We start from the raw sequence: 27,658 nt of genomic DNA, 5'->3' as shown, positions 1-27,658 counted from the left end.
GTCCTTCTTGTAGTGAGGGGCCCAAAACTGAACACAGTACTCGAAGTGCGGCCTCACCAGAGCTGAGTACAGGGGGACGATCACCTCCCTAGCCCTGCTGGCCACACTGTTTCTTATGCAAGCCAGGATGCCGTTGGCCTTCTTGGCCACCTGAGCACACTGCTGGCTCATATTCAGCTGACTATCCACCATCACTCCCAGGTCCTTCTCTGCCTGGCAGCTCTCCAACCATTCCTCTCCCAGCCTGTAGCTCTGCTTGGGGTTATTGCGCCCCAGGTGCAGGACCCGGCACTTGGCCTTGTTGAACTTCATGCAGTTGACCTCAGCCCATCGGTGCAGCCTATCCAGATCCTCCTGCAGAGCTTTCCTACCCTCGAGCAGATCGACACACGCACCTAACTTGGTGTCATCTGCGAACTTACTGAGGGTGCGTTCTGCAGCGGAGCGGGGGATCGGGCCAGGCAGGGCTAATTTTTTTCCGGCATCGAGCCTACTTGAGGGAGCCGCCAGGACCCGGCAGCCCTCGTGAGGGAGGCTGACGAGGCGAAGGCGGAGCCAGCAGCGCCCCCTCCCCAGCCATTCAAAAGCAGCCCTTAGGGAGCGCGAGCGACCAGGAGCGCGGCGAGCAGGGTGTGGCGCGTCAGAAGGGAGTGGCGCGGCAGTTCGCGCAGGAAGGGCAGAGCGCTCCCCCTACACACAAACAACACCTCGTTAACAACAGCCGTAACTAGGCGATAATGGTCGCCACCAGGCACGGCGCGCTCTCCAGAAAGTCGGTACACACGCAGACCGACTGCCCGTTAAAAAATGCCGCAGTTCAGGTCACCGGATGCATGGAATGTCTGAGCCTGTTGCTGCCATCGGCGGGAGGCAGAGAAACTGCGTGCGTGAGGTGCGAGCAGGTGGATGACCTGGTCCGCATGGTGGCGGAGCTCAAGGAGGAGGTGGAGAGGTTGAGGGATATCAGGGAGTGTGAGCGGGAGATAGACTTCTGGAGTAACTCCCTGCAGGGCCTCAAGGGGAGGTGCCGAGGTGAGACTCCTCAAATGGGGGCGGACCCCCTGCCCTGTAGCCGTGGGGCAGAGGGAGGGGATCTGGGAGCTGAGGAGGAATGGAAACAGGTCCCTGCTCGACATCGCAGGCGATGCTCTCCCCTTCCGGCCCCACCTTCCCAGGTGCCCTTACGCAACAGGTTTGAGGCCCTGGAGATTGAGAGGCTGGTGTGTGAGGAAGAGGTAGCAAATGTTCCCAGGAGGATGCCTGGGGCGAGGAGGTCGACTCCGCGCCTCAGGACTGCCTCCACCAAGAAAGACAGGAGGGTTATTGTTGTTGGTGACTCGATTCTTAGGGGAACAGAGGGCCCTATTTGTCGGCCTGACCCTACCCGTAGGGAAGTCTGCTGTCTCCCTGGGGCCAGGGTCAGGGACGTTGCCAGGAAGCTTCCTAACCTGGTACGCCCCTCTGATTATTACCCCCTTTTGATAGTCCAGGCGGGCAGTGATAACATCGAAGAGAGGAGCCTCAAGGCTATCAAAAGGGACTTTAGGGGAATGGGTCGGTTAGTGGATGGAGCGGGAGTGCAGGTGGTGTTTTCGTCCATCCCTATGGTGGCAGGGAGGGGTTCAGAGAGGACACGGAAAGCCCACCTGTTAAACACGTGGCTCCGGGGCTGGTGCCAACGCAGAAATCTTGGGTTTTTTGATCATGGGGCACTTTACTCAGCACCTGGCCTGATGGCCGCAGACGGGTCCCTATCTTTTAGGGGAAAAAGGATCCTGGGCCAGGAACTGGCAGGGCTCATTGAGAGGGCTTTAAACTAGGTAGGAAGGGGGATGGGGCTGAGGCTAGGATTGTTGGGGCTGTGCCAGGGGGAACAATGGCAAGGCCGGAGGATAAGGCAATGGCCCAGCTGAAGTGCATCTACACCAATGCACGCAGCATGGGTAACAAACAGGAGGAGCTGGAAGCCATCGTGCGGCAGGCAGGCTACGACTTGGTTGCCATCACGGAGACGTGGTGGGACCAGTCTCATGACTGGAGTGCTGCAATGCCTGGCTATAAGCTCTATAGAAGGGACAGGCAGCATAGAAGGGGTGGTGGTGTGGCTCTCTATATTAGAGAGTCTTTCGAGGTTGTAGAACTCGAGGTTGGGAATGACATGGTCGAGTCCCTTTGGGTTAGGATCGGCAGGGACAACAAGGCTAGTGTCCTGGTCGGGGTCTGCTATAGACCGCCGAACCAGGATGAGGAGACGGATGAGGAATTCTACAGGCAGCTGACAGAGGTTGCAAAATCATCAGCTCTTGTACTCGTGGGGGACTTCAACTTCCCTGACATATCCTGGAAGCACAACACAGCCCTGAGAAAGCAGTCTAGGAGGTTTCTGGAGAGCGTGGAAGATAGCTTCCTGACGCAGCTGGTTAGTGAGCCTACCAGGGGAGGTGCCCCGCTAGACCTTCTCTTCACAAACAGAGAAGGACTGGTGGAGGACGTGATCGTCGGGAGCTGTCTCGGGCAGAGTGACCACGCAATGGTGGAGTTCACTATTCTTGGCGAGGCCAGGAAGGGGACCAGTAAAACCGCTGTATTGGACTTTCGGAGGGCTGACTTTGAGCTGCTCAGGACACTAGTTGGTGGAGTCCCTTGGGAGGCGGTTCTGAAGGGCAGAGGGGTCCAGGAAGGCTGGGCGCTCTTCAAGAGGGAAGTCTTAATGGCGCAGGAACGGTCTGTCCCCACGTGCCCAAAGACGAGCTGGCGGGGAAGAAGACCGGCCTGGCTCAACAGAGAATTGTGGCTTGATCTTAGGAGGAAAAAGAGGGTTTATAAGCTTTGGAAAAGTGGGCAGGCCACTAAGGAGGACTTTAAAGAAGTAGCGAGGCTGTGCAGGGACAAAATTAGGAAGGCCAAAGCTCATCTGGAGCTCAATCTGGCTACTGCCGTTAAAGATAACAAAAAACGTTTCTATAAATACATCAACACAAAAAGGAGGACTAAGGAGAATCTCCATCCTTTACTGGATGCGGGGGGAAACTTAGTTACAAGAGATGAGGAAAAGGCGGAGGTGCTCAATGCCTTCTTTGCCTCAGTCTTTAGCAGCAATACTGGATGTTCTCTGGATACTCAGTACCCTGAGCTGGTGGAAGGGGATGGGGAGCAGGATGTGGCCCTCATTATCCATGAAGAACTGGTTGGTGACCTGCTACGGCACTTAGATGTGCACAAGTCGATGGGGCCGGATGGGATCCACCCAAGGGTACTGAGGGAACTGGCAGAGGAGCTGGCCAAGCCACTGTCCATCATTTATCAACAATCCTGGCTATCGGGGGAGGTCCCAATCGACTGGCGGCTAGCAAACGTGACGCCCATCTACAAGAAGGGCCGGAGGGCAGACCCGGGAAACTACAGGCCTGTCAGTTTGACCTCAGTGCCAGGAAAGCTCATGGAGCAGATCCTCCTGAGAGTCATCATGCAGCACTTGAAGGGGAAGCAGGCGATCAGGCCCAGTCAGCATGGCTTTATGAAAGGCAGGTCATGCCTGACGAACCTGATCTCCTTCTGTGACAGAGTGACGCGCTGGGTGGATGAGGGAAAGGCTGTGGATGTGGTCTACCTTGACTTCAGCAAGGCTTTTGACACCGTCTCCCACAGCATTCTCCTCAAGAAACTGGCTGCTCTTGGCTTGGACTGGCGCACGCTTCGTTGGGTTAGAAACTGGCTGGATAGCCAGGCCCAAAGAGTCGTGGTGAATGGAGCCAAGTCCAGTTGGAGGCCAGTCACTAGTGGCGTCCCCCAGGGCTCAGTGCTGGGGCCGGTCCTCTTTAATATCTTCATCGATGATCTGGACGAGGGCATTGAGTGCACCCTCAGTAAGTTCGCAGATGACACCAAGTTAGGTGCGTGTGTCGATCTGCTTGAGGGTAGGAAAGCTCTGCAGGAGGATCTGGATAGGCTGGACCGATGGGCTGAGGTCAACTGCATGAAGTTTAACAAGGCCAAGTGCTGGGTCCTGCACCTGGGGCGCAATAACCCCAAGCAGAGCTACAGGCTGGGAGAGGAATGGTTGGAAAGCTGCCAGGCAGAGAAGGACCTGGGAGTGATGGTGGATAGTCGGCTGAATATGAGCCAGCAGTGTGCTCAGGTGGCCAAGAAGGCCAACGGCATCCTGGCTTGTATAAGAAACAGTGTGACCAGCAGGGCTTGGGAGGTGATCGTCCCCCTGTACTCAGCTCTGGTGAGGCCGCACCTCGAGTACTGTGTTCAGTTTTGGGCCCCTCGCTACAAGAAGGACATCGAGGTGCTTGAGCGGGTGCAGAGAAGGGCGATGAAGCTGGTGAGGGGCCTGGAGAACAAGTCCTACGAGGAGCGGCTGAGGGAGCTGGGCTTGTTCAGCCTGGAGAAAAGGAGGCTCAGGGGTGACCTTATCGCTCTTTTTAGGTACCTCAAGGGAGGCTGTAGCGAGGTGGGGGTTGGCCTGTTCTCCCACGTGCCTGGTGACAGGACGAGGGGGAATGGGCTTAAGTTGAGCCAGGGGAGTTTTAGGTTAGATGTTAGGAAGAACTTCTTCACTGAAAGGGTTGTGAGGCACTGGAACAGGCTGCCCAGGGAAGTGGTGGAGTCACCATCCCTGGAAGTCTTCAAAAGACGTTTAGATGTAGAGCTTAGGGATATGGTTTAGTGGAGGGCTGTTAGCGTTAGGTTGGAGGTTGGACTCGATGACCTTGAGGTCTCTTCCAACCTAGAAAATTCTGTGATTCTGTGCACTCAATGCCCTCGTCCAGATCATCGATAAAGATATTAAAGAGGACCGGCCCCAGCACCGAGCCCTGGGGAATGCCACTAGTGACTGGCCTCCAGCTGGACTTGGCTCCATTCACCACGACTCTTTGGGCCCGGCTATCCAGCCAGTTTCTAACCCAACGAAGCGTGCACCAGTCCAAGCCAAGAGCAGCCAGTTTCTTGAGGAGAATGCTGTGGGAGACGGTGTCAAAAGCCTTGCTGAAGTCCTCTTAAAGTCAATGGAAAATTCTCCAAAGGCAGTAAATAAATATCACTTCCACAGGCTCTCTAAATTCTTAAATTTCTGTGTCTTTTAAAGGATACTTAACTTATTTATTTATTTATTTATTTATTTATTTATTTTTAACAAGAGATATGCATCCAAAAATGAATGGATTTAGTTTGAAAGACGGGTACCTGAAAACTACTGGAGTTGACTCTAAGGCAGCTTTTTCTGCCCCCACCTTAGGCTGCTTAAACCTATAGTTCAATTTCAAAAATGGAGAGCAAAAATGTATGTGAAACCATGCCAGCAATTACTTTTCAGTGTAGTCATTCCCTCCCTATGTAAATCAGGGACGTACAGGTACAAGTGGGTTGGTAATGGCACTAAGAGGTATGTATGTGGCTGCCTGAAATACCAACTCTGGGGCTTGGAAGCTCTGCCTCATCACCCGAAGCGGTATATCATGGGAGAGATTTGGGGCTTTGGAGCCCTAGCTTGTGCCTCTTACTTCTAAAAGGATCTCACCCCTGTTTTAGGGGTGTAGCAGTATTTCACACTGCTGCTCAATCAATCACCAGGCATGCTGATGTATTACCATAAACCACCCTGGGTAAATGGGCTTGGTAATAAGCAGCAGTGATGGGACAACTGCCTCACAAATACCTGGAAAGAGGAAAAAGCCATGCAGAAGGGGAATTGGCAAAGAGTACTGACACCTCAGGTGACCAGTCCTGCACAGGAGCCAGGGAGCCTCACCTGCTAAGCAGGCACCCAGCCCAGCAGAGCAGCCAGCTCCTTCCCCCAAACTGCCACGCTTGTGCTGCACCAGAGGCAGCTGCTCACAGAGGGGCCGAGCCCTGCACCCTGATGCCCGTTCCAGGCCCCCAAGTGGGAGGTCTGGCTGCACAGAGCTGGTCTGCAGCTCAGCTGTAGTAGGCCGAGTGCTTTGGCAGCTCTGGAGCCATGCAAACAGCAGGACAGATAATAAGAAAACTGACTCAGAGGGAAAAATTGCATGTCCTCCTGCAACTAAAGATAACGCTGGTAAACAACAGTGGTTAGATAAATGAGCGATGGGGTAGAACAATAAAATAAAGTATCCTGAGAGCAATAACGTTTACAATAATATAATTCTGAGCTACTGAAGTATACACAAACTAACCAGTGAGCAACATTATAAAATAGATATTAAATAATCTGTTCAGCCTTTTTGTCACCTGCAACAAATTAGGCTTTCAATATGCAAAACATCTTCCTTCCAGAAAAACAAATGATCATGATTTCATTTAATTGTAATTTAATGAGGCATAATTTATTTTTTAAAGTGATATACACCAGGTGTGTGGTGAGGAAACTGGCCCAGCCAGACAAGCCCTACTGTTTCTATTTTTGAGAAAACCCTAAAGCCAGCCAGAGACTGTTTTCATTTCTGCAAATTATGTTTCTGCTTGAGGGAGTGAGGGAGGGAAACCCACAGCATTCGTACATTTGTTATAAAATTCCATTGGCTCATTCCGACTTACTTACATCTCACATATTTAAATAAATAAATAAGTAAATAAATAAATAAATAAAATAGTAATTTGCAGAGCAACCAACTCTGTAAACCTGAAAGAAGATCCTCAGGGACTAGAAAGTCTCAAACTGATTTTAAATGACCAAACAGATCTCTTCTACTCAACACTGCTTTCAGGAAACACTTTTGGATAGGTAGCTTAATAATAATCTTTCCTTTTCCATTCTTGGACATGATTTTTAAGCCAGTTACTGAAGAGGCAATGTACAAGTTTAATGCATGCACCCCCAGACAAGGACCCTGCTCAGGCACAGCTTGGTTTATACTTGGAACTTGCACCATTTTTAAAATTGCACACTGGATCCATAATTAACTTTAAAAAAATAATAACCAGAGGTGGAGAAAGCAGCCAAATTCCAATCAAAATAAAAAAGTATTTGGAGCTATTTAAGGTAGGAGCAATTTTGACAGTGTTTTTTTCCAACTAGCTGAAATCTAGTCTTTCAAAAACAAGCCAGCAAAGTCACTGTCTTGAGGGTTTGCTTTGCACTCATTCTATGAAACCCCATTTGTGAACATATTTATTTTATTTTTACTACCTACAGAATTTCCAGGACAAACAACCCAAACTTCTTGGGCATGGAATCTTTTCTAAGCTTCTAAAAGATAATGCACTACAATGTAGAGCAAACGTTATTCAGACTGACTCCCAGATCCAAAGGACTGACTAAACAGCCTTTGAGGCCAACACAAAGGCTTGACCAAAGGCAAGTGAAGTTTTTCTGCCATCTTCCCAAAGGGCTTTGGTTCAGGCTTGTAAAGGCGTAAATGAGATCTCAGTGGGACAGCAGACTGCACTACCAGTGAGCGAATGAAGGACAGTTTTGCAACAAGGCTTTTCAAAAGTAGTCTGGATTGGGGTGAAGAGGTTATGCTGGAGTGTCGCCCAGACCCTGATGTCCTGGGGACAGAAGAGGATAAGGGCCATCAGGCAGCAGGAGACTCACAAGCGCTGGCCAGGACCTCACGCCTGTCAGGTCTGGTGACTCAGACAGGAGCTGCACTTCCCCTCATCCAGACCTCAGCGATGTGTCCGTGAGAGCAGATACAACTTTAAAAAGGTTCAAAACAGGCTTTGGGCAATTGAAACGCTGGCCAAGGCAAAAACTTGAATAAACACAACTCACATGCTAAACCTCAGTTTGTATGTTCTGTGTAAGGAGATTATATATATATATATGAAAGACTAAAAAAGCATAAACACTTTTTTCATACTTTCGGTTTATTTGTGCCTCTCCATACTTCAGCTACTGCCAAGAGCAACAGAGAAAATGCTGAAATACTAGAAAAATATTGCTCTTGCAGTACTTAAAGCCCAAGCAGTACTTGTAACTGGCCATCTCAATAAAAAAGCTGTTCTGCTTCCCCTCAAGTTTAGATGAGACTCTGATCGGGACCAGAAAACATAGGTATTTATTCAAATTCAAAATCTGAGTCTTAAAGATCAGTGATACAAGCCTATCCCCTCTCAGTATCCCTGTTCAGCATGAAAGGCCTGTTTCTAGCATGGGAAGGCAGCACTTGGGGAACCATTGGTTAGCTGCTCATTCCTAGTGAACTACACTGAATTCTTACCTTCAGCATACAAACCCAAATTGATTTTGCCAGACTGAAATGACTGCTTATATTTAAAATTGCCTGCAGAAAGCTTGAGGAGGCAGGTCAGCCTGCAGAGCTCTGCAGCAAACGCACTAACTTCTCATCACCCTTCAAGGAAACAAAACGACTGCACCTGCTGCATTTTTCTCATGTCAGGTTAGGGTTTTACGCCATGACATCTCTGCCTCTTGGCATTAACTACATGTTCAAACTTCAAGACCTCCAATGTTGTCTTATGGGCTGAATAAGATACACTGACCAATTTTTAAAAACTTTGATCAATTGTTAAAAAACTTCTCTTCGTCTCTAAGTATACAGCACTGAGGAATAAACTCTATATGAAGGCTTCTTACGACTCCAGCTCATTTTCACCTACTGCTTTACTTCCACTCCCTTGCATCTCTTCCTAATTTCAGCTAGGACATGAAGCAGAAGTGCTAGAAGTCTCTTAGAAATGCTTATTCTGGCAATGTGTCCACTCCAATTTTGTTCAGCAAAATTAGTTTAGATAGTCATTGGAAATTTTTGAGTGGTTAGCCAAACCAAGCACCTTCATATCCATCCTGTCACAGTTTCCATTTAAGCAGAACTCTGCACCCTGTTCCCTGACCAACTCCTTCTGTCTCAAGAGGCAATGCTCTTGTCCGTTTATGCGAGCTTCAGATCTCAAAGGACTTTGACAGGTTTTCCATCAGTATAAACAGGAGACCAGCTGTCTTCTAATGCCCTTCAGTGCAGCTGAATACATCACATCAGTCCCTCTTTAAAAAAAATTAAAAAAAAAAATCTCTTGATCTCTAGATTCACTGCTTATAGACACAGCATGAGCCTCATTCTTAAACTCATTTAACTAATGCTAAAATACGTACATCTCAGGAGAGAGCTGCTTAGGCAGACAGCATTTAGAGGCTGATTTGAATAAAACTTATACAGGGTCCAACAATGACAATTTGATTTTTATTATTAAAAATGAAGCGTTTAAATCCTCAAAGAAAATGCCTTTATTGCATTAGTTTAATAAAGCCTCTTTTTATTATAGTATCTCTTTTTATTAAGGAAGACAGGATGTGCCTGTAGAGCTGAATGTGGATGCATGGGGAAAACCAGGCAGAGGAAGACCAACCACCTGCAGCCACAAAGTGCCACCATTTATATGACATGCATGTCAAACCTTTGTACTGAAATATGCTGGAAAATGAGCAAGACGCAGAGCTCGTGCACACTGTATAACTGTGCGTTTGCTTCCAAGGCTCAGGACTCCTGTGCATCAGCTGAGCAGGCAGCAGCCGCCTCCTACAAGCACACATTCTGAAAGCCTGACTCACATGCTACTTAAGATCTTTTCATTCAGCCTATTGAATACAATTAAGTTAATTGAAACTGAAATTTGGGGCAGTGCAAAACCCACTGTTGGAACAAATATCCCATGTACAAAAAATCTGCAATTTATTAAATTAAGCACTTCCCTTACAGACTGCCTTCTTTCCTGTGAGTACAACAGAACGCTGCTTGTGCCACATTACACATAAGAATAAAACAGGCAGGCAGCATGAAACGTTTTCATGCAGTGAGAGAGAGTTTTCTATGGGGGAAAAATATGACAAAAAAATCCCCCTAAAAAACAAAAACAGAACACTCGATAATTGAAAGTCTGCGCACAATGGGACAGGCACCATGGCAATGAATGCAGCATGAATGTCTCACTCGATACCAGGCAGAGCATTAAAGCTGCTCATCTTTCTCTCACTTAAGTCAAAGGAAAATTACTTGCTAAAGGAATTCTACCCAGGATTTGGCTCACAAGCAAGCAGAGATGGAAGAGTTAGCTATTTCAACAAAGCATATTTATAATCTTAAAAATCTTCTTAAGGGATCCAATTCTGTTCCCACTCCAGTTTAGGGGAATTTTGCCAAAGAAAGCAGAACAAGACACAAATGAAGAGCCATCAGCCACTTCCCTCCCTGCCTGCCTCCAAAGACTGCCTTTCAAGCTTCCTCACTGGCCACGCGATCTTAGCCCCCAGAGCCTCCAGCCCCCCCATACCTGACCGGCAGCATCTTTGCATGAAGGGTAGCACTATTTTCCCTTCCTGTGGCAGAAGCCTGGACTTGCCCCCTGTCACACCACAAGCTAGGACAGCATCCAAAACTGGGCCTGCATTTCCCTATGCCACAGCCCACCCCTGCAGCCAAGGTATGGCAGAATCCCTCAAAGAAGGTGGATCAGTTTATTTTATTTCATTATGAGTTTCACTACATCTGACGTTGGTAAGGCAGAGCTTCCCACTCCCTGCATTGTTACCTGCTTTTACCCCAAAAGGCCCCAGCAAAGCACCAGCTAAGCAGGCAGGAGCCAACCTGGGTAAGTGCTGCCTTCCTACATGCAAACTGGAAAGCCAGCTTCCCCACTACTAGCTAGTAAAAGAGGGAAGGAGCAGTGCTCTTTGGGAAAAGAGTTACATGCAGCCCAAACATGCTTGTTCCCCCAGCTCTCTTTGTATCTGGCACCACAACTTTTTCATTCAAAAAACCTCAGGTTCATGGATATTCCCAGTTTCTAAGACTGTTCAGTAAAACAAGCACTGGCTATTCGCCCAAACATTTTACTAGTTTTGGCTACTATGTCAAAACATTGGCAAAAAAAAAAAAAAAAAAAAAAAGATGCTTTAAAAAATGATATAAACAGAAAACACTCATTCAGTCTATAGGCTTTTCAGTCCACTGGGCACTCCCAATGAGGAGAAAAGCAGTTCCCTGGTCCAGTGATTTAGACTGTCTGGACTCCTACAGCCTGACCATTCATTCAGACTGCAACTCCATGTCCCTGTCTGAGCCTGCAGCAATGAGGAATGCCCAGTAAGCAAGGAGAAGAAGAGAGCAAGTTCATTTTCTTTGTGCAAAGCAGGATTCAATTTAGCTGCTTTAAAGCTAAGGATTTTGCAGATCACAGATCACTTCAGTAACTCCATACTAGCTAAAAACAAAACAAAACAAAGAAAAAAAAAAAGGGCAAACAACAACTAGAAAAACAAACAAAAACAACACAACTTTTCAGAGAAGGCCAAAGTACACTCAAGAGAGCATTTTCATGCACTTCTTTAAACCAGTCCTCTCTTTCCTCTGTAACCATCAGCACCTGCCCACTCCTTGGCATGTTACAACCTGTGATACAGCGAGTTTGGTGATAACCTTTTGGTTGTAACTTGAATGCTGCACTAGGAGACAAGGCAGCACAAGAGGGAGGCAGTACATGGAATATGCCCTGAGGTCTCCCCAAATTCCTGAATGTATTCTTCTCCAGGAGGAAGTCTGTAACCTTAAGTAGCAGCTGTGGTCAGCAACCCCCTTGTCCCACCTTGGGAAGTTACCCTGATTTACACAAGATGCACGCTAAAGCCAGGTAGGATTTTTTGGAGAATTCCAGCCATCTCTGACAACACCTTGGTGGTCCACAACTAACAAGGGGCAGCTGTTCGCCCTGCACATTAAATCCTGTGCACCCTCTGCAGCCTGTATCTTGCAGGCATGTCCTTCACTCCATTCTTTTCAAAATTTTGGCTACTTTTAGAAATGCACACAGGACATTTCCAAGCATGAGATGCATCTGCTCTACCCCTAACAGTTTCACTCCTCTAGCTGCTCAGCCCAGAGCTCTATTTCAACTGTCATCACTGGGAAGTGAAATAACTGTGCATTTGCAGCATCAATCAGACTTCCCTTCCCCCCCCCCCCCCCCAAGATCGAGTGGTTTTACACAGTCAAAAAGTACTGAATTCTTATTGAAAGCAAAGCTTTTGATAATGCCCCTTCTAATAGTAACTTCAGCTTACAGGTTGGCTGCATGTAAGCACTGTTTATGAAGATGCCTTCCATTTTAAGATAAAGATAGCAGGTATGACCACATAACTGTCAAGTGTTTGATGGGCCTCATCCAGCTTTCTGCCTTCCATTCAAATGAACCCACACCCTTGCATCCAGTTTTTCAGACCTGAAGCCAGCCAAGGAAGCCTAGCCTTCCACTAGTGGGTTACTAGTTTTTAGCAGTCCAAATGTAGAGAACAAACTATGTCTACAACCAACATGTTCAAATTGGTGAGCCTGCAAACTTCCAACTTACGGGTTGCAGGCCAGCAGAGCTGCAACTACAGCCAAGGATTTCAGCCATGGAAAACTCAGGTACAGCCAAGTGACATTATTATATGAACAAAAAACTGAACCTCTTTGCCCCAGCCATGCTGCTAACCACCTTCACCACGGCCAGCTTTCTCCACTGCCTCAATTGACCCCTTCCTCTTTGCGTGTATGGGCCAGAGGCCTCCCCAGTTGCTTTGGAAGGAGGGAAATGGCCAACTAAGCACAGGGCCAGGAATTCAAGCATCCCTTCTCTTTTGTCCTCTTTGCCTGCCTCTTACATGTCTCAGCAGGGCCTCTGGTCTGCAGCAGAACAGCCCCAGTCCCACTTCTTGGGCTACGCAACCAAACTGATCAATTTGAATAGTGCCTCACTGCAGACCCCAAAAGAGGACCTTACCTGTAGTACAGAGCTGCAGTGCTGCTGGCATACACTAGTATGCCTAAAGCCTAAGAGGGTGTCTTACAACAAACACTATTCTTATCATTGCTAAGCAGATTGTAGATAAAACAAACATGCTAGTGGGCACAACAATTTAAAACGTTTTGAAGGTACCTGTCATCTCTCTGGGGGGTCTATGAACTCTCTCTCTTCTAACTGTCCCATCAGTTGAATAAATAAACATTTAGATTCTGTAGTAGGGTGAATTAAAATTGTGACAGTGATTCTCTAATGATAATGTAAAAAGAAGGCACATAGGTTAGGTAGCCCATAGGTTAGTTAGCCCAAAGTATTTACTAAAAATCAGCTGTATGCACTTTGAGGGGTTTTTATACTCAGTTTCAAATAAATCTTAAAATGTTCATTTTGGATCCTTGTGTTTGAAAGAAACACTCCTTGTGGCTAGTTCCTAGCCAAACACTCTGTGCAGCTCTCCTGTGCACAGAGCATGCACTACGCTGCCAGGTGTTCAGTCCCCATCTCAGACTGGGACTGCAGTGGGAGCACAGTATTTATGACAAAGACTGAAGCACTTTATTTTCATGTGTGCACACAACAAGATGGCCACAGGCAGAAGGAAATACTGTTGTCTTAAGCTATGATTTTCCAACTTTTTGAAGAAGGTTTGGCTGTCTCACAACCATGCAACTCCACCTCTCTATCTTCCAGCCCTCCTTCCACCCTTCCCATACACACATGCACACATACATGTGTCAGCCATTTGTTCCGATGGATTTAGCCTAGTTTGGACCAAAGCTTCCTCTACTTCATTTAACAGATTTGCTCAGATGGAAGGTCTCGGGGGAGAAATAATGTTAGTAAGGGGCGGGGGGGGAATGGGTTCAGCATTGAGTATGTAGGTCATTGGACTTTAAAATAAATTAGAGACTAGTTTATCTATTAAACAAGCCTCACAGTACATATTTCATGAAGCTATACTTAATTATAGGCTAATGTGCACTCCAGGGCTACTGTGAAGAAGGATTAAGCAGTGGCCCATAATGCAGCGATTAATACAATTATTAGCTGGCTGGAACATGGCATCTATTCTTTGATGCTATCACGAGAAACGATAGATCTCTGTTAAGGTTGGAACTTGAAGTGAAAGGCAACAAACCCAAACATTTCCAGAGAGAAATGCACACATCTCTGCACCTCCTGAGCATAGGACCCAGCAAGAGGAATGGAAGGAGGTGAGAGCAGACCTGAACTCCACTTCAAGTGCTTTGTACAGAATTTGCTTCTCCATCATGGGTGTTTAGGAACATCCCACAACTTCTGCTATGCAGTGCACTGTCTGAGCTGTCTGAGTGCACTGACTGTCTGAGCACCTCTTCATACTACTTGGGGCGACAGCCTCTGACCTGAGGGGAGATTGATTTGAGTTGGAATTAGAAGCTGAGAACAATAAGGTGTAAATATGTACCTACACTCTTCTGCTACAGTGATGTTTCATTGGGCAAGCGCTATACATAAGATCCATCGCTCTTTTATATTAAGGCCCTGTAGACTAATGAAGCATATCCCTGAAATGAATAACTCTTTTTGTATGTTTAAGAATTGCCTGTTCTGGAATCGCTGCCATGGACTGTATAGTACATCTTACTATTTATAAGAAAAGACTAAGAAGTAAGTAATTTATTTCCTTTTATATAAAATTAGGTGTGTCTGATAAATTACAGTGAAGTGATCAATTTTTATTTTTTAAGAAAAGCTTCATCGGCTACTGCAACCTAAGGCAAATGTCAGTGAAAGGATAGGGGGACTGACACAACCACTGACACTTGCACCTTGAATTACAGACTCTACTTTATATACCGACCTCAAGTGTAAACTGGTTGGAGAACAGAGCATCAACATCCTATTTCCTGTTGCAGTTCTGTCCAGGAATGGTGCTTTGGCACCTTCTCAAAGGACATTACCTTGGGATGACTACTCAGTGCTGCTCAGGTCTCTTTTCCCAGTGACTGAGCTCAGTCTGAACAGCTACACACCTGGCGAAGTACAGTACTGTGAAGAGACATTGGCTCAGATCCCAGCAGCAGCACAGCACTCTCCACAGCAGTGCACAGGACAATGGCCTGGAGTTCCTGCACTATAGGTCAGCACTATCTTGCAGTTTTCTGTATTGTCCTGTACTGTGTGGTGTAGACATGTCCCAGATCAAAATTTCAGCCTGAAACTGAAGGCGGCTGAACAGAGGTCTACTCTCAAAAGGCAAGGTGATATTTGAAACTTATACCAAGAACATATCTACTCTGCTATCAGGTTAGGTACACGAGGAATGTCCCATAACAGTTCATTGCAGAAATTATCTTCCATGCTAGTCTATCAACCCATCTCCTTAATGTTGATTTTCAAGTGTTTGTACATTCAATATTAAAAAGGTTCAGGCATAGGTTTCCATAACTAAAGCAAAATCATAGCAGTATTTGCCCTCTTTCTCCTATATAACTGGAACGCAGATATGATCAGACAGAAGATGTGGGACTCGGCTGAAAGAGGAATGCATATGGGTGGAGAGAGAGCTTAGTCAAGAGCTCAGTTATAGTGCACATTACTCTTTGAAGAAACTGAAATTCAGTGAAACTTGGTGTTCTTTGAAAATGCCATTAGGTTTGCCTGACCCACAGACATGCTGCCAGTAGCCACTGAAGTTGGGAACAAAGTACATTTCTCCCAAAGTCCTGTTTAATCTGAAAAAAACACTGGATACAGGGGTACTGCAGTAAAGTAAGAACAAACAAAACATACTGCATCTGCTTTAGACCAGATTTCAGATTGTCTGAGTGTGGCACAATCTCAATCACTGCTGCTATTGAACACCATAGGCAGATGAAATGCTGTACCACTGCTAGGAAAAGATCAGTGGTCTCTTATAAATACCCATCTTTTCACTTACTATCTTGGGAAGTCAAATGCAATGTTCAGTCAGGGATATGCAAGGGTTGGGGTTTCCTAGACAAACAGAATCAAAACCTTGCCTCATTTTAAATACTATAGCAGAACTGCTGATTTAACACGCAAGTTGTATGACAGCTTTCTCATTTGGGGATGAACTTTTGGTTTAATGGCAGACTTGGGTATTACCAATCCAGCTGTCCCCATCTGGCTAAAGCAGAGCTTCATGTTCAATGACAGTGGCAAAACCCACCCCAGCTGTTACTACTGACCTCTCACTCAAGTTCAGAATGTGACATTGTGTCAATACCATCTACCTTGATTATGCTGGGCTTTATATACAACGGGTTATGATCCCAGAGGGATGAAAAGCTTTTTCAAATTAAAAGCAGCATTTTAAAGAGGAAATACTCATACATTCCTATGTAGTTTTCATTTGATATCCTCAAGGCTAACCCCAGAACTCAAAGTCATGTTGATTGAACATGAATGTTTTTTCTGAGTGCAGCCATCTTAGGAATTTAATGGAAAAAGGGAAGTAATAAAAACGTGTTCCATACTTTAATTAGTTCCCTCATAACATGGGATTTCCAAAATGGCAGTGCCAAAGAAAATCATTAATCCAGAAGAACATACAAAGGCATTGTACGGGGCAAGAGACAGACTCCAGGAAACATACACATGTGGCCTGTCTTGTCTTGCTGGTGAAGCTTATCTCAAAAGATCACTTCTGATTGCACAAAAGAAAATTGGATCAATATTTAAATATGAAGCCACTTTCCATTTCTTTAGCCTTATAGTGTTTCACAAATTAGAGACCATTCTTCGTGTGCTTTGAATGGTATCTGGCAGTAGGTTAAATGTAAACAGCCTGTCTTTCTGTACTTGCATTCACCCAAGGTACTCCAGGTGCTAGGCTTAAGCTGATGCTGTCATGTGATTATTTCAACATCTGAATTCCACTATTTGAGTGAGAAAACCTGTGTCAGATGGGTCTGCTGCAAATGGCAGACATCTTTTCCAGCAGTCAGTTTTCTCTTACACAGCCAGCCAGCACCAAGACTGTCTATAGGCCTATGCACACTTGTCTTAGTCATAGCCTCTAGTACTAGTTGTGTCATCAGTAGTGGTTACCACAGAAAGGAACTGAGAAAGTGACATCAGCTGCAAGTCACTGCTGACATCCACAGTCCCTTGGAGCAGATGTGGAAGTTCATAACCAAGGACAGGAACTCAGGGAAGAACTCACACCAGCAGAATTATGGCTAGAGAGCAAAGCTCAGGTAGCAGTACTGTGGTAAACAAATGCAAACAAACAACTGTTCCAGGAAGAAACAGTCTTGCTCAGTCATGACAATGAGACTGGGGGAAAAATGGCAGGTGGTTGGACTTGTTTCTGTGGTACACCTGCTGCCTTGATCTGCAGCAACCATGCAGCCCCACAAGAGTCACAACTTTGCCCCCTCAGAACTTCTTGATTATAAAATAGAAATGGATACCTGTGTGCGGTTGAATGCTACTCTTGCAAAGACAGCTTGAGACACACTGGCTCTCTTCAGCTCATCTCTGACTTGCTGGTAAATATCTGGAGAGACTTCCACCGATGAATTTGATGGTTCTGGTTTGACAGCTCTAGGAATGGGTGGATGGTTCAAGAACTGCTGGTTGATAGCTTGGGGGTGCTGGTGAGCCAATAGCCGGCTGACGGCAATCTGTTGGTTTATCAGATGGGCCATTGCTATCTGCTGCCTCACCAGTTGTGGACTGAGCTGAGGAGACAGGAGCCCAGGGTTTATCATTGTCTGCATCGTTGGCACTTGGTTTCGGATTGGAGTACTGTGGTGAATTTGGCCATGAGGAGACTGTTCATTAGTTTTTCCCAAGGTTGCCAGCTGGTTGATATTTGGTAAGTGCATGGGACGTTGACCAAGAACACAATAGTCTGAAAGGTTTTCTCTTTCCACTCTTTCCACTGTTAAAAGAGAAAAATTAGTTTGCTGTCATTTCAGTTGGCAGTTACAAGATGACCATTTGGGTAAGGTTTACTGCAGGCACATGACAGCACCTGCTTTAGTTTGCAAATCTGTACTTGCATAAAAGATTCACAAAAACATAAGCAAAAGCAGTACAAAGTAAGAGCAACAATAAGATTCTTTTGTACTTCTCAGGTTTCACCCACTGCTTTGGAAGCCTCATTACCAAACTGGTAGCAGGTTCTTCCAGCCTCCTTTCCTAAAAAAAAGAACTTACACATTTGCACTCACGCTGTCACTAGCTTTTGAATCTTTCATTAAATTGAATAACTATTAAAAGGGGTGAGTGTTTCAGAATCACTGTCATCTAGGTGAAGGAAAGAAACCTAAATTAGTATCCACCCACACCAATCCAATGGAAACCAGAGCATTCCCTGCATAGCTCATGGCACTACTTTTCATTGCAAACTCAGCAGCTATATCTTTTCCAACATAATCTCTACCTTGCGTCAAGTGTGGATAAAGTTATCAGGTATCATCAATTCACCTGGATGCACTACAGCAGAATTGAGTTGCTCGTGTGAAAGCATTCTACAAAACCATGCATGTCTTTGATTCAGACATGAGAAGATTTTAGAGCAATTGTTCTTGTATCCAGAGTCTCACCACTCTAAGCCTGTCTGGAAAGCTTGAAGGAACTGTGCATGAATGCCCATGTTACAGAAAACAGATTCTGATGGCAACCTTTTTGCTGGTTTATAGTGCTATTTTATAGTTTCACAGTCTTCAAATAACATTGCTTAGTCCAACAAAGATCCACTAATCTTAAATGCCACCATACTACAAAGAAAGAACAAAACACTACAAACCAAATGCATGTACTGCAATTATATATGCAGGTATGTCCCTTTTAAATACCTGACATCAGCAATACTGCAATATTTTTTCATGTAACTGCAAAATTAAGCGCACATATTACAAAACTAAATTTCCTCTAAAAACAAAACAACAAAAAAATTGAAATAGGAAGTAAGTTTTAAAAGTATGTAAGTAAAACTATTAGTTAGATAACTTTAAGTAATCAGAAGCCATTTTACAGTAGGTTGCAGATTCCATGAGCTTCACTACATGGAATTGGGTAGGTGTTTATCTATCCATCTGATATAAATGTGTCCTGGGCCCCAGTGTCACACAACTAGCAAACTACTACCTCATTTGTATGTTGCCCTCACCAAAAAACAAGACAGAATTTATTTCATAAATGCCATAATGCTGTTACATCTTGTATAATGATTAACAACTGTATAAGTCTTTGAACTCTTTTTTAAAAAACTTAATCTATATAAAGCTTTAAATATTTACACAGTTAATACTCAGGTTAACAGTTTACTGATGATTTTATCTGTTTCCTTCTAAATAGAAAGACAGCTCTTTTCACCTTCCAGAGTTAATCTCAGACCAAGAGGGCTGAATTCTCACTAGGGAGGGAGTCATGCCCAGAACACACACAAACACTCACCACTTCTATCTTTAGAGATGTTCCAGAACATCACAAGTATTGAATTTTAAAACTAAGTGAATTAGTACCAAAGATTTTTGTTTTATGTTAGGAAATTTTAACTCCCTCTGTCTATTATTTTAAAGAAAAAATACACAAAACCTTTAACCTTTAATTAAATATTTGCTTAAAAAACAAACCCTTTAAAATACATTTCTAATAAAATTCTTAATTCCATCTTTTCACAAAAGCCAGTGTTTCAACCCAAGTGATTTTTCAAGTGCTTATTTGTGCAGGATATTAGAACTATGAAAAGCAATGAATACTTGCAATATACAAGCACTATTGTAAATAACTGGCCATTTTGATACATTACACACAGCCTGCTAGAGACATAATACAGTATTTCAATTTGCTGAAAATACTGAAAATCCCTGTTCAAATGCTGCTCCCCATTATGCCAGCACTTCTCCCTGACAGCCAGTTTCACAAGGCTCTAGACTGCTATTCTCTGACTTTAGGAACAGACAAGAGATCAACATGAGCAGTAGTAACATCAGGGACGGAGCCCTGATACAGAGATGGCACATGCAGGCAGGCATGTGGGGAAGAGGGGCTGCTTTGTCACAGCTCAAGACCATGTTCTGTGTCATGGCCCATTCAGAGCGCATGTGGCTATATGATCGCCCGAGCCTCTCTGCGGTGAGCCTGTACCTGAGTAATACCATTAAATACACACAGTTGCCAGCAAAACCAAACATAATTACTCCAAAGGTGCAGTAGCTACTTCAGAATCAGGAATTAATCTCATGTAAATACAATAAAGATGTTGCTCAGTGCACATGAAATAATTGGAGCACTTTTCTAAAAGGAAATACAACAAGAACTACTTTCAGTCTCCATTTACACCCTTGGAGATCTAGAGTCCTTCCATGAGAAGCTTCAGGAGAGCTGAAACAATTTTTCAACTATTTTGCAGTTTAAGAAATATACCAAGAATAAGTCACTGAAACCAACAAATTACTACTTGTTAGAACACAAAAACAGTAACCAAGTGTTTTTGAAAACTTGGTGAGAAATAAATATAAATAACATTCACTTTCTGGGCTGAACCACATTTGCCAAGTTTCCACCCACTCCTGACATCAGTGCCAAGTTATAAACCCCTATAAAAATAAAGTTTAAGATGAAAAGGCTGCCAGGCTGTTAATTTTTGCAGTGCTACTTGCAATTACATTACACAGAGACATCACCTGACTTGCTTCCATAGGTGTATTTTTCCCTTATTATCAGTTCCCTTTTTCGATCACATTAGGCTATAGAACCACACATATATTACCAATAAACAAACCGGATTCTAGTCACTTCAACCACTTCAATAATAAAAGGTTACCATTAACAGTTACGCTGGATGGAAAAAATGTGCATTACTCAACTCCTCAAGCCTCCTTCCTTCTCCAGCCCACTTGCAATATTAGATTCCCTGTTGTTCGCTGGTAACTACAGACTGATGGGGGCTCTGCGAGGCCTGGACAGGGGCAAGCCTGAGACAATGCTGAGATGGAGGCTGGCACAGTCCTGAGAAGCAGGTCAGCTTGCCGGCAATGATCTAAGAAAAAAAGGCATACAGGAGCCACAAAGCTGTTGTGACACTGATGTTCTGCCTCAGATCCTCCTGAACTGGGTTTTTTCCTTTTGCGTCCTCCATTTTCAATATCCCTACCCCATTACAGTCTCTCTCTTTTCCTTCTTGTGTCTCCTACTGCTCCACTGTAACGGGGTACATTTACAGCCCACATAATCCTTTACGAACTTGAATACATTGATGTACAAAACAGTGAAGACAGAGGAGCAAGTCTTTAAACTGTGAAGGATGGGGCACTATGGACATGTGAAGTCTACGTTCAAGTATTGCTAAGAAAGCTCCCCTGCTAGCAATGCCTGTGCTAGTTCCACAAAAGCTAGTCAAGGAGGCTGTTACCTACCTCCCATCTGTGGTGTGACCAAAGCAAAAGACTTTGCATTTTCTCCCTGCATCGTGCTGCCTGGTATACAATTCTTCAGCATTTTCCCCTGAGAGCTCTTTTAAGCCAAGTACAACCGTACCTTTGTATTTCAGAGCCCACTCTCCTGAAGCCATACCCCAGGTAGGCAGATACAAGGTGTCTGGATAACAGGTACCATGCCTGAGCTCAGCAAGCAGCTCACAGAGTGCTCCATGATGGTGTCTGCCCTTCCTTTTGCCACAACATGTCACTGCCTCTGCAACAGCTGGAGACCGACATAATCCCCAGAATGGGAGCAGCAAGTTGTCGTGTTTTAATGTTCCTTTCTCTTCTCATAATGATTACCACGTGCGTCAATGTATTTTGACTTCATACTGAGTTAGAAACTTCCTGGATACAGCACAAAAGCAACCCAATGCAGCCTTCCCCTGTGTGATGCTCTTAACCTCTACCCAAATCTTCCTTACACAAACAACTGATGCAGTCCCCAGCACAATAGCTTGGGGTGGTCCACATGCAACTTTCCATTTGAAATGAAACTAGCTCAAGAGATTTAAAATAAGATTTATTTCTCCACCTTCCCTTCCCCTCACCCTTTATTTTCACCAAGCTGTTAATAGGAACATTCTGACAAAGAGCCTGTGGGGTATTTAGGGCTTAGGAACGGCACTGAACTGACGGACGACACTGGAAACTAAATTCCTTAGCACACACAATAATGGATGCAGCTGGGAGAGCAAGAGCTTAACATGTCTCCCAGCACTGCACTCCAGTGGTGTCATAGAGGACCCTCTAGCACCCATCACCCAGCGAGTCCCAGACTTTTCAGTACTATGGGCACACAGGCACTTTGCCCCAAACAGAACAGGAAGAGGCTGGTAAAGAAACATTTTGCAATATGTTACTAGCCGGCAGAACTGCCATGCTTCAATTGTGAGAGGATGTCACCACCCCAGGGTTGTTCTCCAGTGCAATGGCTTCAGAGCTTGCTTCTTTGTTTTACTATTTAAAACCTGGTGATCATAAAAGCCATTACCAGCAGCGGTAATGGCCAAACCAAGCTGGCCTGGGCCAGCACAGCTCTGTTTGTGAGTTTCACTATGCCCAGCACCAAACTTTAGATAGAAAGGTTCCCACAACTTCTCATGGCTTAGCACCACCCTACTCACCAGGGCAAGATCTGAACCTGGGGGATAAAGCACTCTCCAACACCACACCACCCTCCGACTCGGAGAGACGGGGCGGCTTCACTACTCCAACAAGGTGCCCTCTTGCTTATGGTACGCAATTATGAACTACTACTTGGTAAATAACAGAGCCACTCAGGAGCACAGGAGGTGCTTTTAAAGTGGTAATTCTGTATCTTTTCATCTATAATTAGGATAACTACTTATTTCTTTTAATCACAGCCCACTTAACCACTTCAGTGTAGAGGGCTGGTCTGGGGAGTCTCATTTTCATTCGACATCCAATCTTCATATTTACCCAAAGTCATTCACTGGCTTCCTTTACTGTCTGACCTCTGGCTGAGTGTTTGTTCTTGCAGTCAAGACTGGATAAAATGTAGGTTGACTGGAGAGGTACGCTTGATAGGAAATTGTAACTTTTAAAACCCTTCCCTTCCTCTACTCCTGCAGGACAGCAAATAACCTCAAAATAGCTACAGAGCACATACAGAAATTGTTTGGCCGCTGGCTGTGGGTAGCAAAGGCCTTTATCCAAGCCAAATGGAAAACAGACAGGAAAGGCCATTGTCTGTTCTCTGTTGTGTTGCAAATCACCCAGTTCCCACCAAAGCAAAAGTCACTATTTTTGTATTTTGGAAGAATCATCATAAAAGTAGGCCTTTGATTAGCATCAGTGTTGGGGAAACTGAGCAGAGTGAAGTAATATTGTTGCCTATCTCTGTGCAGCTGACTTTCTCTTGTCCTTGAGACGAGATCCACACCATCCCTTCCGACCCACAGATGCTAACATGCTTTCTGTCAATTCTGCTTAAACATAGGAAGTCATATTCTTCTGACGGGCTGTTCCTGGATTGCATTGCTTCCAAAGCCGCTTCTCAGAAAGGAAGAATATAATCCATTAATTAATTTTAGATTATTTCTGGGTTACTGTATAGGCTAAGGAGGGCATAAAGCAGTATGAACTCCATTCTTCATGTGGCAGAGAAAAGCATTACACTGAAGACGCTTTGGAGACCACAAAGTCTAATGTATAAATATTGGTCATGTAAAATGGAAAAGGAGAATTAGGGGAAACATTACTCAGAACTGACAGAAATGACATGGCATACTGGTTTAGATGGACTAATTGTCTCATCTGATATAAAATTATCTTGCTCCCTGTCACAGTACTGTGATGGAAGTCTGTCCCACTATTTAAGTACTAACCTTTCATGGACACCTCAAGAAGGAGGTGCAAATTGCCTAGAAAACCCAGACAACTGTGCAGTCCCTCTGGGAGATACGTACACATCCCTTCCTGACTCATAATATCAGAGATGATGAAAGGAATGAGACAGAACACAAACATCATTAAGACAGACACATAAACCCTTCAGATACTAGGAATGAACAGAATTCAACTCTGTTGTAGTGACAGAATAGATTATGTATACTATGAAAGCCACATGATGAGAGACAGTCACATCGCAGCTTTCACACCAGGAAAGCTTATGACTGTGTCTAAGCTTCAGGTCTTCCTCCCTTTCCAATCTAATCTCTACTAGTTCTTACTTTCAACAAAATTTTATTTTGAAATAACATGTTGTTTGTTCAAAATATTTTTTACATATCAAGGAAAAATTATTTTGAAATTCTAGAGATTTTTTAAAAAGTATTTGCTTTTAAAAATGAAGAAGACCGTTCTATATTCACTAAGAAAACAAAAGTGGCTGGACAGAAGTCGCAGCCTCAGTGCACAACCGGTCCTCACTGAGAATAACACTGTGCTTGGAACAGGAGACATTTTAAAACCATTAAGTTGAGAGAATGAGGTTACCTGAGCAGTGTCAGTTGGTATCCCTGAATTAAAAAGAAAAAAAAAAAAAGGAATAAAATCAAGTAGTCATAAGAAACTTCTGCATGGCAGGGACAAAATAGAGGGGACGAATGGCTGGGCAGTTTTTCTACAGAAATGCTTCCAACCTCTGTTGTACTGACATATGTTCCCTGCAGCAGCAATATCTGCAGCTCCAGCCACATGCATGCACATGAGATGGCATTCAGATAATTGACATATCCTCCTGCCGTGACACATCTACTATTAAGAGTGAGAGCCACTGATCCAAAAAAGCCACAAGAAATTAAAGACATTTTGCAAAGCTGAAATTTATACATGCATTTAATTTAGAGAAAAGTTAAGCTTAAGAAGAAGAAGAAAAAAAAAAAAAAAGGCATCTCTTTTAATTCTCTTTATACAGAGGAATAGCCAAGAGAGCCACAATTCATAGAGCTCCTGGAACACACTGCAGTGGGTAAATTGTTTTTTAACAATATGCACACACAAATCCCCCAAACTGGTACTTAACATCAGGGACAAGACTGGAATACAAAATTCTAATGCGGGTGGAGAAACCGGTAGTCAACTCTAACTCCTGCTGAAATGTGCCAAGTTTAAGCTTTTATTTAGAGAGAGATTCTACTTTTTCCTCATGTCTAGTACAAATCAAGGAACTTTTCTCCCTATAAAACAGCACAGCAGTCTACAGACTGTAAGAATGTACTCGAGTCAGAAACAATCTTTAGGTCCTTTTTGTGATCGAGATGCTGAAATGCTTGCCTGTGAATTATTCTATTTTCTTACCATTTTCTGTAAGAAAGTGAGGAAAGTGCTATTTTTAGTGAAATAAAAACAGTCAGGAGTATAAAAGCAAGCAAAGCAAAAATTACAGTAATGTCAAGAGCCACACAGCTGACCTAAATGACCCTATCTGGTTTAGTGCCAGAGCTGCAACTAATATCCAAATAGCACATGAAATTATCTCCTCTTAAAAAAATTAACATTTCTGCCTCAACTGGTAACTGGTTAGTTAAAAAGGTTAAAGGTCAAGATCTCTCTGTATATGTATATACATACATATATATACACATACACACATAACTAAAAACACCTATTAACATACACATATGCATGTATCAATAAATAGGTTATTTTTAAAGGTTAAACACATTGCATGATAATAATCTGGTGTGTCTTTTCATGGGGCTTCTGCAACATCTGCTTCAGAGGAACAATTCAAAACTATTCATCAAAGCACATAATGAATATTTTCACCAGACTCACACTGGCATTATCACCACGCTGCAATCCTAGGCTCCTTCAGCCTAGAAACAACAAAGCTGGGAACCCATCTGAACCCTATTTCTAACCTCTCTTAACCTAGAATGGCGTCTAGAACACAGTAAAAGAAAAGCACATTGCTCTGTCTATCCCTTATGGGAAGTAAGCAAACATACTTTCAAGAATGAAACAGCACACAACAACAATCAGTAATACTGGAAAAAACAAAGAGCAGCCAAAGCAGATTCTCTATTTAAGGAAGCTATAAAAGCTTATTCTTATGGAAGCTGGTTCCAGATCTATTGAAATAGAAATAACTGAGCCCTCCTCCTTTAAACAGAAGAGACTCATCATTCCACAAAAACTTTGAGACAGCCACAGTCTCAAAACTCACATCCACTGAAAGCTATATTTTGACAGCCACTGATGGCAGGAGCAAAAAAATGAACTGTTCTTAATACGCAGACAAAGAAAATATGTCTTTTTATTTTTAAGTTCACAGTATTTTTATTTCTGCCCTCTGCCTTCCTAACTTCCTCCCACCAAGCTAAGCTGTGTCATCAGGCAAAAAGAAAAGATTCACACAAGTTAAGAGTTTCAGTTGTGAAAGAATTCTGATACAGTGATAGTCCTTCTGATAAAAATAGAATGCATGACACTTGGGAAGTGAAATATCTATTGAGAAATAGAGCTAAAAAATATTTGAAATGCTATGAACCCAAAATACTGGGTAATGAGTAGGTAACTGGTACAAGTTTTATCTCTTGACAGTGACCTGAGTTGCATGGCAAAGTTCTGGCATAGTTCTCTCCATATAGAACTGTGTGTATACAGTTACTTACAAGGTCTTATTTTTATTTGCATATCTATTTGTTAATTTAATGAAGAACTAATGCAAGCCTTTTAAACATCATATAACCACGCACAAAAGGTTTGGTGGCACTCTGGCTCTGACAATGGTTTTCCGACTGTCCGTGGTCATGTCATTACGCTCCTTTCTGCCCCAATTTCTCCACCTGTAAAATGGAGGTAATGATAGTGAAAAGCATTTTTTTTTTTTTTTTGACAGACACTGAACCACCACTGGGTGTAAAGCTTACATTTTATTATTGTTTTCCTTCTAAGAAAGATTAAGCCAGTTATTCAAATCCTGAATTTCAACAATGTCAAATACCTTCTCCCAGCTTTAGGAAGTTCGGCATCTTGAGAAACCAAAGACATGGTTTTCAGATTGAGAGGACCATCCCTGTGGGACTGGGCAGCAGGAAGACAGCTTGAGAATCAGTGGACTAAGCCACTGCTGTACACTTATCATTACAGTAATAGTATGTAGCCTTTATTAAAAAAGGTGAAGTGTGATTCTTCATTCAAGTAGGTTTAAACATACCTAAGCCCTGTCATGTACACAACTGTGTACCAAAAGGTCATGCATCCCTCAAAAAGATGAAAAAAAAAAAAAAGAAAAAAGAAAAGAAAGTTGTTTTTTTTTTAAAAAAAAAGGCTTTGCACAGTAATATTACATTTATTCATGGTGTATATTCTGAACAATGCAAACTAGATAGCTTAATTACTGCCCCAAATGATTACACAGGTCCACAGGGGGAAGAGAAAGTTCACGGAAGAACTGTAAGCTTCTTGTTTCCCAACTTCTATATATTTTCCATTAGAACTGTGTAAATGTAATCTCTTTTTCAAATACACGTGTATTCCAAGCAGACTGAAAAGAGTGGACATGCTGTTAGAAATTCACTCATGTCCTTGCACGTATACCCAGTGGTAGGCTCTGAGCCAGGAGGAGACAAAAAAGTCTCCATCCTCACACCAGCAAATTGCAGGATCTGTCTGTATACTAACTCTCGTGCCACTGAGTAAACTGTGAACGTCTTAAAACCTTAAGGGGCTGGGGTGGGAGAAAAAATTCAAGCAGAATTTTATTCCAGCATGGTCTTGTCACAAGACAAAATTACCATGCTGAGCTGAACTAACTGAAAACTTTTTTTTAAATTACAAGCATAAATAGTTTAGCTGTCTTTTCGGTGAGTTCAACAGAATGCACACTGAGAATGTTTACTTGAGATTTCATACAATTCCATTTGTATATAGTTTTTACATCTGTTGCTAATGATATCAAATTATTGATTGTTCACTTTCTTATATTTATTTAAACATTAACTATGTACTCCGCAACCTGATGCTTTGCTTTTCTTTTTTCCAGAGAACTTTTTATTTTTGCATGGCTTCAGTTG

At 43.7% G+C, this 27,658-nt stretch overlaps 1 protein-coding gene across 1 annotated transcript in view; it reads right to left on the bottom strand.

Moving 5' to 3' along the window:
* Positions 1-27,658, bottom strand: part of SATB2 (SATB homeobox 2) — a 138,013-nt gene that overhangs the window by 44,895 nt on the left and 65,460 nt on the right. Inside the window, exon 7 of the mRNA XM_082763059.1 lies at positions 17,151-17,623. Within this exon, the coding sequence (XP_082619185.1) occupies positions 17,151-17,623 (473 nt within the window). The remainder of the gene's footprint in view (positions 1-17,150; positions 17,624-27,658) is intronic.

The sequence above is a fragment of the Aythya marila genome (assembly GCF_965140915.1).
Source record: "Aythya marila genome assembly, chromosome: 6".
NCBI lineage: Eukaryota > Metazoa > Chordata > Aves > Anseriformes > Anatidae > Aythya > Aythya marila.
This window is presented reverse-complemented; position numbering and strand designations above follow the sequence as displayed.